Source organism: Meles meles, chromosome 15 (assembly GCF_922984935.1).
Source record: "Meles meles chromosome 15, mMelMel3.1 paternal haplotype, whole genome shotgun sequence".
Classification (NCBI taxonomy): Eukaryota; Metazoa; Chordata; class Mammalia; order Carnivora; family Mustelidae; genus Meles; species Meles meles.
This window is the reverse complement of record NC_060080.1, coordinates 31,689,011-31,701,565: the sequence shown is the minus strand read 5'-3', so window position 1 is coordinate 31,701,565 and position 12,555 is coordinate 31,689,011. Positions and strand designations below refer to the sequence as shown.

The window sequence follows — 12,555 nt, the reverse complement described above, 5'->3', positions numbered from 1 at the left end:
TGCCAGCCAATGAGAGTGCCAAAGCCAGTGGTGGCATGGAGTAGCCAATCTACAGTAGAGCTTGTGTGTTTCTCTTCAGTGGGTTTTAAATGAGACAGCAGACGCAGTATTATTTAGTTCTCATTTGCTTTCATAGCAGTGACATTTTAGCACTGTATCAGTTTAATCTGGCCAGAGAAGAAGTCTATAGGCTCCTGGAAATATTTTTAAGGCTTTTCTGTGAAATCTAAAGTTTCAAGAAAAGGATCTTGACATGTACTTTGCAGTTCCAATTTCTTTTTTTTTTAAGATTTTATTTATTTATTGACAGAGATCACAAGTAGGCAGAGCAGCAGGCAGAGGGAGAGGGGGAAGAAGTCTCCCTGCTGAGCAGACAGCCTGATGAGGGTCTTGATCCCAAGGCGCTGAGACCATGACCTGAGCAGAAGGCAGAGGCTTAACCCACTGAGCCACCCAGGTGCCCCTGCAGTTTCAATTTCTTATCCCTCATCTTAAAAACCTTTCTCAGGCTGGGGACACTCTGATCAGGGAACACCTCTGAGAATTCATCGGCCTCCTGGTGTATAGAAAGGTATTAATCCAGGCAGTCAACAACTCAGAAGCCTCAACTCCACCTGATTCGTCTCATTACTTCTGGAACTGACAAAATAGGATGTCATTCGAGCCCAGGCCCCATGGAACAGCTCAGCACTAGCAGCCTCTTCTTAGAATCTAAAAATATTCTTTAAAGTAAAAACCAATAGGCATTTAATAGACCGTATTTCAATAGATTGAAAGCCCATTAAAGAAAGTTGATGAATTTAACAAATAATTGGAAATTAAACTGATAGGACTTAGTTATGATTCAGATCTGGGGAGTAAGTAGAGGAGGGCCGCAACCATGAGATATCTGTATCAGTTTCCCAGAGCTGTTGTAACAAAATACCACCAGCTGGGTGACTGCAAGCAACAGAAATTTATTCTCACCGTTCTGGAAACTAGAAGTCTCAAGCCAAGGTGTTGTAGGGCCATGCTGTCTCTGAAGTTTTCAGGGTGGGTCCTTCCTAGCTTCCACCAGTTCTGGTAGCCCTAGACATTCTTGAGCTTGTGAAAGCAGAACTTCAACTTCTGCTTCTGTCTTCTGGTGTTTTCTCTGTGTCTGTTTTTGCACTGTCTTCTCTTATAAGAACACCATCCCATTGGGTTAGGGCCCAACCTGTTCCAGTGTGATCTCATCTTAACAATTTACATTTGCAAAGACCCCATTTCCAAACAAGGTCAACATGATGCAGTTCTGGGGCTTAGGGTTTGGACATGGTTTGGTGGGGACACAGGTCAACCCATAACAATGCCCTTGAGACAAATCAGAACTGTTAAGTAGGCCACAGCATATGTGGGTCTGGAGTTCAAAGGAGAGGTCTGGACCAGAAATATACATGTGGAAGTCTCTGATAAACCTTAGTAATTGAAGACTTAAGAATCAGTGAGATTATCTAGAAACAGAGAGGAGAAAGGAGAGCCTAGGACTGAGCCTAGAGGAGTCCTACCCACCCACTGTAGAGAAGAAGGTAAACTAACACAGGCTAGTTTGAGAAGGGGTGGTCACAAGGTAAGAAGAAGGAAAGGGAGGCATCAAGAAGCCTAAGGGAGTTTCAAGGAGGAGGATGTGGTCAGTAGTGTCTAACACTGTGGAGATGAGAACATGATCTACCCATTGGATGTATGAATATGGAAGTCTAGGCATGAGTAACAGAAGTCACTTAAGTGGAATGATGGAGGCAAAAGCCAGAACAGAGTGATGAAGAAATAGACTACCACAGTTTATATTCAGAATCTTCAAATATCAGTCTTTCTGTGCTGGTTATAGTCCTGACGGTGTTAGGGTTTGAGGAGACAGACCCCCAGTACAGCTATACTTAATTACGGTAGGGATCATCAGTGTGGGCGTGGGGTGGGATCTGCTTGGAGCAGGTGGCAGCTCTGGAGGGACAAGTGAACCTGAGTATGCCGAACAGGACTGTTTCCTAAAACCAGGTCCAATCAGACATGGCTCTAAGGGGCAGGTGAGACTGTAGGGGTGGTGGCATTCCCAAGGGTCTCAGAGACCTGTCAGCTGGGGCTAGGGAGGCACAGACACCACAGGGCAGCCCCTGCTGGGGCAGCCCCAGTCGGCATAAATCTGGACACCCAAATGCCTCAAAAATAAGTCTGTTATGTTGATAAGTTTTAATTCTCTATTATGGTCATGAGGCAAGAAATTTCAGAGCTCCTGTGCCTGGATGTTCTAAGGCAGTTCTAATTCCTTAGGGATCACAATCTTTCTTCATGGGAAAGCCCCATTCTCGGGCCAAAGAGTCTCAGGGCTTCTTGAAGAAAATCTCTATGACAGGATTCCACCAACCCTGCTGCTGCCAGAGTCCTCCCCTCTCTTGGAGGCAAAGCTAGAGGCTTGTAGTAGTCTCTAATATAAAGGGTCATGATACTATTTTTTCCTTTTTGCCTCTAGTTATTCTTATATAAATATATATACCAATTATCCAGGTTTTAGATTTGTTTCATTACGAAGCTTTATTTTTTAATTTTTTTAAAGGTTTTATGTATTTATTAGACAAAGATCACAAGTAGGCAGAGAGGCAGGCAGAGAGAGAGGGAGGAAGCAGGCTCCCCGCTGAGCAGAGAGCCCTATGCAGGACTTGATCCCAGGACCCTGGGATCATGACCTGAGCCGAAGGCAGAGGGTTAACCCACTGAGCAACCCAGGCGCCCCAATTATGAAGACTTTAAAGACAAATACTTTAGCCATCTCCCTAAACCAGTGGTTCTCAAACTTGAGCAGGTATCAGAATCACCCAGAGAGCTTATCAAATGCAGACTGGTGGGCTCCCACCCCCAGTGCTTTTGATTGAGCAGGAACTGCATTTAGAGGAAGTTGCTACGGAATGCTAATGCAGCTGGTCCTGGGATCACACCCAGGATCACACTTAAAGTGTCCCACAAACTATTTGCTTTGACAAGTAGTGAAAAGATATTATTGGCAGAAACATCTGATCTACGGGATGCCTGGGCGGCTCAGTTAAGCATCTGCCTTTGGCTCAGGTCATGATCTCGGGGTCCTGAGATCGCATCCCATATCAGGCTCTGTGCTCAACAGGGAGTCATTTTCTCCCTCTGCCTCTGCCTGCCACTCCCCCTGCTTGTGCTCTGTATCTCTCTCTTTCTCTCTGACAAATAAAGTCTTTGAAGAAAAAAAAAAAGAAACACCTGCTGTACTTGTAGCCCCCTTCCAGAGACACTGAATGTTCAATTCTACCCTCAAGACTTTGAATGGCAAAAACAAAAAAAAAAGTAATTCTAGTTATTAACGAGTTTCAATACTTGATAATATACAAACCTGAAAAATTTTTTTTAAGATTTTATTTATTTATTTGACAGACAGAGATCACAAGTAGGCAGAGAAGCAGGCAAAGAGAGGGGGAAGCAGGCTCCCTGCTGAGCAGAGAGCCCAATGCAGGGCTCAATCCCAAAACCCTGAGATCATGACCTGAGCCGAAGGCAGAGGCTTAACCCACAGAGCCACCCAGGTGCCCCAAACCTGAAAATTTTCTAAGCTCATATTTGCTCTAACAAATTATTCAATTTCAGTCATAGTAACAAAATAGGCTGCTCTTTTCACACTTTCTTTTCTTCCAAAGGCGTGTCTAAAGATGAATCCTGATGACAGATTAACCTGTGCCCAACTCCTGGAGAGCCCCTACTTTGATTCTTTTCATGAAGACCAAATTAAAAGAAAAGCACGTACTGAAGGAAGAAACAGAAGACGCCAGCAGGTACCTCTGTTCAAAAGTTAAAGTGCTATAAAAATGATTCTTTTTTTTTTCTTTTTCTGCCTTTCAAAGTGAGACTAGTTGGACACCAAGACCTTTCTTTGCACTGGTTTAGTTGTATTTGTTTATCTTAATAAATTTTGGTGATTGATGTAATAAAATCATAAAACCATGAAAATATCCAAATTGGTTGCAAAATCTTATTCCAAATATACTTGAATCAAAGTATTGCTCAACTTTTTGCTATGCTGATTGGATAGTTCACCTGCCAGATCATGGACGCAAAATACAACAACTTCGTACAATAAAACCCCCAAAACAGCAGGACTGAGTTTAAATGTTACCAAGGAATTCCAGGATCCTCTGTCGCCTCCAGACACACCATAAAGGAAACTCAACTCTTCCCTTCTTACTGATGTCAGGCACCTAAGCCTGCCTTCCCTAGGCTTTTCCTCAAAACCAAGGACAAGCTCTGGCAGATACTAAGAGATGAAACTCAAAGGCCTGAGAACCAAATTCTATCCTAAAATGTAGCCAATATCATAGAACAACATGATGAATATGACAAGCCTTGATTCTGCAGTTTCTCGGGTTACTATTGCTTTACTTGGTTTCAGAAAAACTTTGAAATTAAAACATAAACCCCATGGTAGTAGGTTTGTTTTGGTTTGGGGGTTATTTTTTATCTTGTGTCCCAGCACCTAAAACAGTGTCTGACCTATAGAAGGTACTCGGTAAATATTATCCAAATAAGTAAATAGCTGAACGCTGCTTATTAATAAACAAAAATGTAACTTTCGAGTTAACAGATGGACAATCATCCCATTCTGTTTGCTTCAGGGTCCACCTTGGATCTACTTATTGGTCATTTATCATCTTACTAGCATGTCTACTATAAAAGAAGAAAGCAGGGGTTTATTTTTCAACCTTTTGATCATTAAATCAAAGTTCATTGAGAAAGAGCAAACGAATCAATAAGATGACATGTTAAGATGATTTTCAAATTTTTACTACATAGACCATTTTAGCTTCTACTGTTTTAAGTTGTGTGTTTGCAGGTCGAGCCCAGTGCCCTTTGCTTAACCAAAAGATTAGGGTTTGCTCAAGTAAGTCTGAGGCAGCTGTTCGAAATGCAGGGTGAGTTGTGTGTAAAAACACTGTCCCCTTGGAAACATCTCACCAGATTCCCCACGCTTGGCCTGAGAGGGTGAACAGCAGCACTACCCCATCCTGCCCCTAGGTTCCTGACTGCCATTCTACCATCCTCGCCTGGGGGGTGGGGGGTGCGGATGCTGCCCTCCCTGTAAGTCTGAAGACTTACACGGCTGTGTTTCCCATTCCTTAATGCCCGGTAGCCCCACTACGCAGTTCAGGGACTTTATTCCTCCAAAAGGAAAAGAAGTACAAAGAGCAGCATAGACCTAAATAATCTCATTTACAGAACTTAGGTCGTGTTTTCTGTCCTTAGTCAACTACATCCTGTCCCTACTTCATGAGGAAGCCTTACTAGAGTCCCCCCCTCCCCCCACCACCACTGAGACCATGCCTAAGCATCTCCCGCCACCAGGTGAAGTCTCTGGAGAGCAAGGCCAAGAGGAAGGCAGGATGTCTTTCAGGTTCTGGTTTTCTTTCAAAACATGGGCCTCTTCCCTAAACATTTTACCGTTATTAGAAAATAAACTAAAAATTCAAAAAGATCTTTTCATCCAATGTGCTTTTACTTTGTGAGTTCAAATTTCCCCCTGGTACCAACTTCTAGATCTGAGTGAGTAACCCAACAATTTCCTTAACACTAAATATTGTTTAGTATTGTTAGTAAAGAGGTATTAAATCTTTACTGTTTTGCCAAATATCCTAAAATTAATAATTTAAGATAGGTAGAATGTAGATGCTCAGAAATTATTGTCTAATAGCTGTTGGGTATCTAGCTTTTAAACACTGACTAGATACTCAGAAATTAACATTCTGAAAGAAATCAACTATATCCATGAGAATCCTAGAATAAGTAATAGAACCTATTTTCATATCAGAATATCACAATTTTTGGAAAGGTAACCCTGTTTGATTTTTAAATTGATCTCTTCTGACATCTTTGTATCATATGTATCCTTTTTGTTTTACCATCATTAAATCAAACTGTACAAATAGGAGTTCTTTTCCATTTACTTTCTTATTTTTGTCTTGTTCTGCTATTAGAATCAACTGTTGCCTCTCATACCAGGAAGCCACATCTCCCCCACACCTGATGGAAGAAAACAAGTCCTCCAGTTAAAATTTGATCATCTTCCAAACATTTAGGAAAATGTTCTTTCAAGTGGAAAGTAATTTAACATGTACACATTTTTGTACAAGAGAGATAGGGATTCTCAGTGTTTCAAATGCAAATGAGCCATATGAAAATTAAGATGCCTTCTAGAATTGTTTTGCTCTGATCATTACTGATTCCTCTGCCCATGCTTTTTATATGCCAACTTTATCTTTTAGAACATTTTCTTTAAATGTTAGAGAGTCTGAAACTGCACATATGGAGGAGACATTTTCCATTTCATCAGAGCAGCCCTTCCAGAGGCAACTTAGAGAATTTGTGGGCTTGTACGTTGATTTTTGGAAAAGAGTTACATATGTCATTTTGATTTACCTGACTACATAATGTCTTAGAGCATTAACAAATAGCTTGCCTAACTGTTGTTTGTGTAAGGAATGACATTATGTTTCTGCATTTTAATTCACGCTTATTGTAACCAGGTCTGTTGAGTAATGCTGGATTTTATATTGGTGTAGGAAGGGAACCTGGAAATGTCATGTAGGTTTATCCCTCGATTCCACGGAAGACTCGACTTTCTCTGTCTCATGAGACACTGACGATTCTAATTTTAAAGAAAGCCAGAGAAAATTCCATACATTTACATAGCAAATAAGGAACTACAAGGAATTACCATCCCCATGACATAATACCCTGTGATAATTGACTGCTGACTCTAATGCTGTACTTTAGAACATCGTGGTTTCTTTTTCTTTTTCCTGGCTTGATCATCTCAGTGCCTAGATATATCCTGTTGGGTGTGTGTCTTAAATATTTGGTTCAAGGTCGATACACTTCCAAACATTTGAATCCATAGCCTCTGTGAACTTGTACAGCCCTAAACTTGTGTATCATGATCAGATCAGGTTTGTAATGCTTCCAACAACAAAAAGATTATCTTTCAGTTACATTCTTTGGGTCTCCTACCAAAAAAAAGAAGCAAACAAACAAAACACCACAATAGGTGAGCCCAGTTTACATTGGGATATTTTCTCGAGGACACTTGACAGATACACCTACATACACACATATGTACCCATCTATATATACATATATATTTATAAGTTTTGAAACAACATAGTAGATGCCTTTTATCCTAGACATGGAAGAATGATGCAGTCTGTTTAAAGGGCTTTTCATTTGCTAGCAAGGAACTCATGTAAAATAATATGGGGTTGTCTACCACTGTCTGGCATAAAGGCACAAAATAGTGATGTTTCAATAAATATTAAATTATTGCATTAACTCTTTTCTGCTCCTGGGTCTGGCATGCTTACCTGAACGTTGTTAAATTTTGCAAATACACATAATTCCAAGAAACACCAGGTATCTCCCACCTACACCAAGCATAAACTGTTTTTAGGAAAACACAGTACCAAAAAAAAAAAAAAAATTAAAAAAAAAAGAAAACACAGTACCATCTTCTGTTCACCTCTAAAAGTTTATTGCACGTATAAACATGGCCATGGAACCTTCTAGAGAATCTTCACTTATTTGGGAGGAGCATCTCTTTACTTAGGAATTACGGTGTCTCAGTAGTTTCCTGCTCACTGGAAGGGTGTTCTAAGTGGGCTTATTTGGCCACTTAACATGCTTAGTGTGACTATAAGCTTCTAAGTTCTTCTTGTCATCTTATCATCAAGAATGTGCCTCTTCAGATTTGTATGTCTCTCGCATTTTTAATTAAATGAGGCCACAGGAACAAAGAAAATGAGAAATAAAAGATAAAAGGCAACTTTGCTGAAACATTTCTAACTTTCATAATGTTTTTACCATGTAGGCCTTCTCATTGCCAGGCTACTCCTGCTCCAGCTCTCCTGTGTATCTACATAACACACACACGCACACGCAGAAATTCAGAATACAGCACACAGCCCCACTTGCCATTTTGCTTATAATCATGCTTCAGACAACGATGGACTTTTTGGCAAGGGTTGATAGGGTGACTGTCTTTCCTTATTTTTGCTTACATTTAAGAACTAACGCAAACTGGCATTTTTCTCTCTCAATTTTTTTCCCATAGACAGATGCATCATTTAGAGATCACGGGGGCGGGGGGGAGGAGAAAGCATATAAAGCTTTAGGAAAACACTCTGCTGCAGTGCTTTTACCATGAAGAAAATCATCTGAGTAACCCTTGCACATTGGCCCTTTCCCTGGGCGACCGGCCTCTGAACCACACAAGCCCACAGACCTCAACCTGCAACTCTTCTCTGTTTGAAGTGCCTGTTTCTCACTTCGGAGCTGCACACACACTCCCTTGCAATTCTCAGCCACATGGAAAACAGCTGTGCTGGAACATCTAGTGCCCAAATTAAGTGCTGACTTCTGTGAACCCTATCAGGCTCTTCACAGAAGCCCACACAATTCTGTAACCACGTGTTTCCTTTACATCCTAGTAAGGTTTCTGGCTCACCTGTGACTTGTCTCACCCGTGCCAGCTTCCAAGCTTTTTAAATTATTATATACAGCTCTTTCCTGCTGCCATCCAAATATTGCGCCATCGTGGTAAGCGGCACCACGTGAATGCTTCCCCTCTCTCCACCCCGGGCGTGATCTCTTCACACCCTGATTTCCTCAGACTTAGCACATTGTACCTGAGAAGCTCCAAGCAGCCAAGCAGTTTGTTTTGTTTTGTTTTGTTTTGGTTTGGTTTGGTTTTAGAGCACTTTACAGAGAACCGAAAATGTAGACTTTAGTTCTTTGTGCTTCTGCTGCTTCTTCCGGGAAGAAGGAAATAACACCATAGAAAAGGATGTTTCATTAGACCTTTATCAGCCCTGGAAGGCTATTTGCTGGGACTCTGCCTTTGAATTCCCTTTCAGTCCTAGTTATATTTGGATGCGCTTGTTCCACTTGCCCCCAACCACAAAGCCCTTTGAGGGGGCCACTTTTTTTTTTTTAAGATTTTATTTATTTGACAGAGGGAGAGAGCACAAACAGGGGGAGCAGCAGAGGGAGAAGGAGAACCAGGCTCCCTGCTGAGCAGGGAGCCTGATGCGGGGCTCAATCCCAGGACCCTAGGATCATGACCTGAGCCAAAGGCAGATGCTTAACTGACTAAGCCACCCAGGCGCCACATGGGTTCACTTTTCGAAGATAATTTCAACTAGACTGAATGATTAAAAAGTTGTATTCAGGAGACTTTTGCCTGCTTTGGCTTAGGGAGATAATTGAAGAAGGGGTGCAAAGAAGTTCTCAAGCAGGAAAGAAAGAGATGAGCAGAGAGCAGATTATCTCCCTTCTCAGTCAGCCATATCACTGCTCCTCATTGCTCTTGCAGATCTCCCAACTCTAAGACCTAAGAAAATTAATGTTATTTTGAAAAAATTCTCGACTCTGAAGATTTGTTACGGTTCTTTAGCTTACTTGTCATAGAATTATAGTTTTTCAAAAAGATGGTATTTTCTTAATCATTTCTCACCACCAATGACTTCCATTCCTGGTTTTGGAACAACGTGAATGGCACAGAATTCTCAAAACAAAAAAACAAAACAATACAACAACAACAACAACAGTGAAAAGACCAAAAATCTCTTTTTGTTAATTAAAACATACTACCAAACTACCAGAAGAGGAATGATCCTACAACTGCACAAACCTGAAAATCTTGAAAAAACTGGGGAGTCAGTATAAGGTATTAGCTGAATCACAGATTCTGATTTATAATGCATTACATATAAATTTGTGATGCATGCAATTAAGACAAAGAAAAAAATGCCATACAAGAACAAGGTAATGTTTTGGGGGGGTGTATGTAAGTGTGTGTGAGTGTGGGTGTTTGTTTTAAAATCAGGAACTCAACAACTTCATTCTTGTTCTGGTAGAAGACAAACTCTTTATGAGTGGTAGGTTAAGGAATAACAGACTTAGCATTTGGTCTGGGCATTAGGACACCAGGTTCTTGACTGGCTTGCAATTCTCCGTGTAGCCTTGTCACAATGTGTAACTGTTCTGTGCCTTCATTTTCTCATTTGAAAAGTAGAAGAGATAAGTTAGGTGTTTTCTAGGGCTCCCATTCAGCGTGGACTTCTGTGACTCTCCATAGCACATGGCATTTCTGTGCTAGATGTTACTCCCATTAGAAGAGGCTTTCCAGGGGCGCCTGGGTGGTTCAGTGGTTTAAGCCGCTGCCTTGGGCTCAGGTCATGATCTCGGGGTCCTGGGATCGAGCCCCGCATCGGGCTCTCTGCTCAGCAGGGAGCCTGCTTCCCTCTCACTCTCTCTGCTTGCCTCTCTGCCTACTTGTGATCTCTCTCTGTCAAATAAATAAATAAAATGTTTAAAAAAAAGAAGAAGAGGCTTTCGAGAGATTGTTTCTCATTAACAACAGCAAGATAGATTTTGGGTTTTATGATCTAACCAGGGGCTAGATCTCTCTCTCTCTCCCTCCCTGCCTCTCATCTCTCCCTCGCTTGCTTGCTTTCACACTCACCCAAACACACACACAACCACTCCCTCCTAGTCCTATCACGTCAATAGTAGTTTGCAGACAACTGTCTAGTGGAGGTTCAATTTGATAAATTTATAAATTTTATAAACTAAAGTGGATTTTAAAGCTAATTGTCACTAAATTTAAAGTAATGTAAATAAAACAGGTGTGCTTTTAAAATGCAGAGTAATATGTAATCATTCTTTGAAGTTTTAATCTAACTCTAATTAGCTGGGAAATGACATATACGCTGTGAAACACTAATTTAAGATATCCATTAAGGCAAAGAACATTGAGGACATTTCTAACTTCAACAAAACTTTTAATGCTTCCAGCAAATGGTAACTTAAGGGAAATCTACAAATATATCTGAATTATACTCATTTTATATTTGAGTAGCAGAGACTCAGTTTCAGTCTACTTTATATTTAACCTGTAATCTACTCAAGCTGAGAATTGGTTATCCTACTTAATAGGAGTAGAAACAACTTGTATTTATTAAAGTTAAAATTTTCTTTTCTGTTGTGAACACTTGTCACTGACCATGTCTCTCAATATTGTCACATTGAAGATGTTGTGTCTACTTAGGATTTTAGAATATATTAGGATAGAAACAGGTCTATTACAAACCACATGAAACTGTAGCTGTAATATTAATTAGCACACAATAATTAGCATGACAGCAACTTATACTATAGAAACAATTCACTACGAAGCAGTTTTAGTTGTTATGTTAAATATACACAATATTTTTAAAATTTAGCTTCAGATATTTATAAAACCTAAATATGGGCTTAAATACTTTGGTGACCTTATATTTGTATATATAACTTAACCTGAATATGTTCTTTAGCTTATTTTAATAAAAGTTAGAAATATTTCTGTTTCCTTATTTCTATTCAACTCACCTCTTAGTGCATTGCCATATACTTTGTATTTAAATGAGAAAAACTGTCATATTCACATATAAATTTCAGAACTTGTGGGACGCTTGGGTGGTTCAGTCGGTTAAGCATCTGCCTTCGGCTTGGGTCATGGTCCCGGGGTCCTGGGATCAAGTCCCTCTTTGGGCTCCCTGCTCGGCGGTGGGCCCGCTTGCTTCTCCCTCTGCCTACTTCTTGCTCTGTTTGTGCGCTCGCTCTCTCTCTCTCTCTCTCTGAAAAATAAATAAATAATCCTAAAAAATAAATTAAAAAAATTTTTTTCAGAACTTATTTCATTTGCTCCCAGTTGGACTATATGAACAGTTGATACAGCAACTCTTCGTTTTTGTGTCTTGGGTTGGCAATTTTCACAAATGGAAAAACTAAGAAAATCTTTTCCAGTCCAACCCAGTAGATGTTTGTCCCTGAGAACATTTACTTTGAAGCTGTTAAGTTTCTTTTTCTTCCAACTCCTCAAAATATTTCTCTGACCCTTCCCAATACATAAACTACAAAACAAAATTTTCTTGCAACTTCAGTTCCAGATCATCACAGTAGTTTCTGTTGCAGGTTTAAAAGGTTGAAGAGGCTCAAGACCAAACTTAGACCAGAGATCAAAAGAGAGAAAAACAATCAGTAAAGTAAGGAATGAGGTCATTGTTTAAAGATGCTTCATTCTTTTATTTTCTCTTGAACTAACCTTTCTGCTGTCAGTATTTTTAGTAGTGCTGTGTTGGAAGAGTGCAGAAGATTCTTTCCAGTGCTGACTGCAACAGTTTCTCCCATCCCACGGGCCTTTTGCAATGACCCTTTGCCATTCCTTTTATCAAGATGGTAAAGTCTCCCTCCCTGCTCCCCACCTTGTGACCAGTGACTTCCCGAGACAAACAGAATGCAGCCCATGTCCCACTGTGCCATTTTGGGGCTTAGGTCTTTAAAAGGCCTGGCAACTTCTGCTTTCTCTCTCTGGGGAAGAGAGAGCCACCATGCTGTAAAGAAGCTTAGGCTAGACCTCCAGATGACAAGATATGGTGTGAAGACAAAGAGGCCACCAGAGGAGCACCAAGAGGCCAGTAAAGCCTTCTTGGACCTTCC

General features: G+C 40.6%; 1 protein-coding gene across 2 annotated transcripts in view; it reads left to right on the top strand.

Annotated features, from left to right (window-relative positions):
* CDKL4 (cyclin dependent kinase like 4) overlaps positions 1 to 9,067 on the top strand; it is a 47,096-nt gene extending 38,029 nt beyond the window's left edge. For both annotated transcript variants that reach the window (XM_045979497.1, XM_045979498.1), the window contains exons 9-10: positions 3,672 to 3,806; positions 6,000 to 9,067. In XM_045979497.1, the coding sequence (XP_045835453.1) occupies positions 3,672 to 3,806; positions 6,000 to 6,101 (237 nt within the window). In that variant the 3' untranslated portion in view covers positions 6,102 to 9,067. The remainder of the gene's footprint in view (positions 1 to 3,671; positions 3,807 to 5,999) is intronic.
* The last annotated feature ends 3,488 nt before the right edge of the window (positions 9,068 to 12,555 follow it).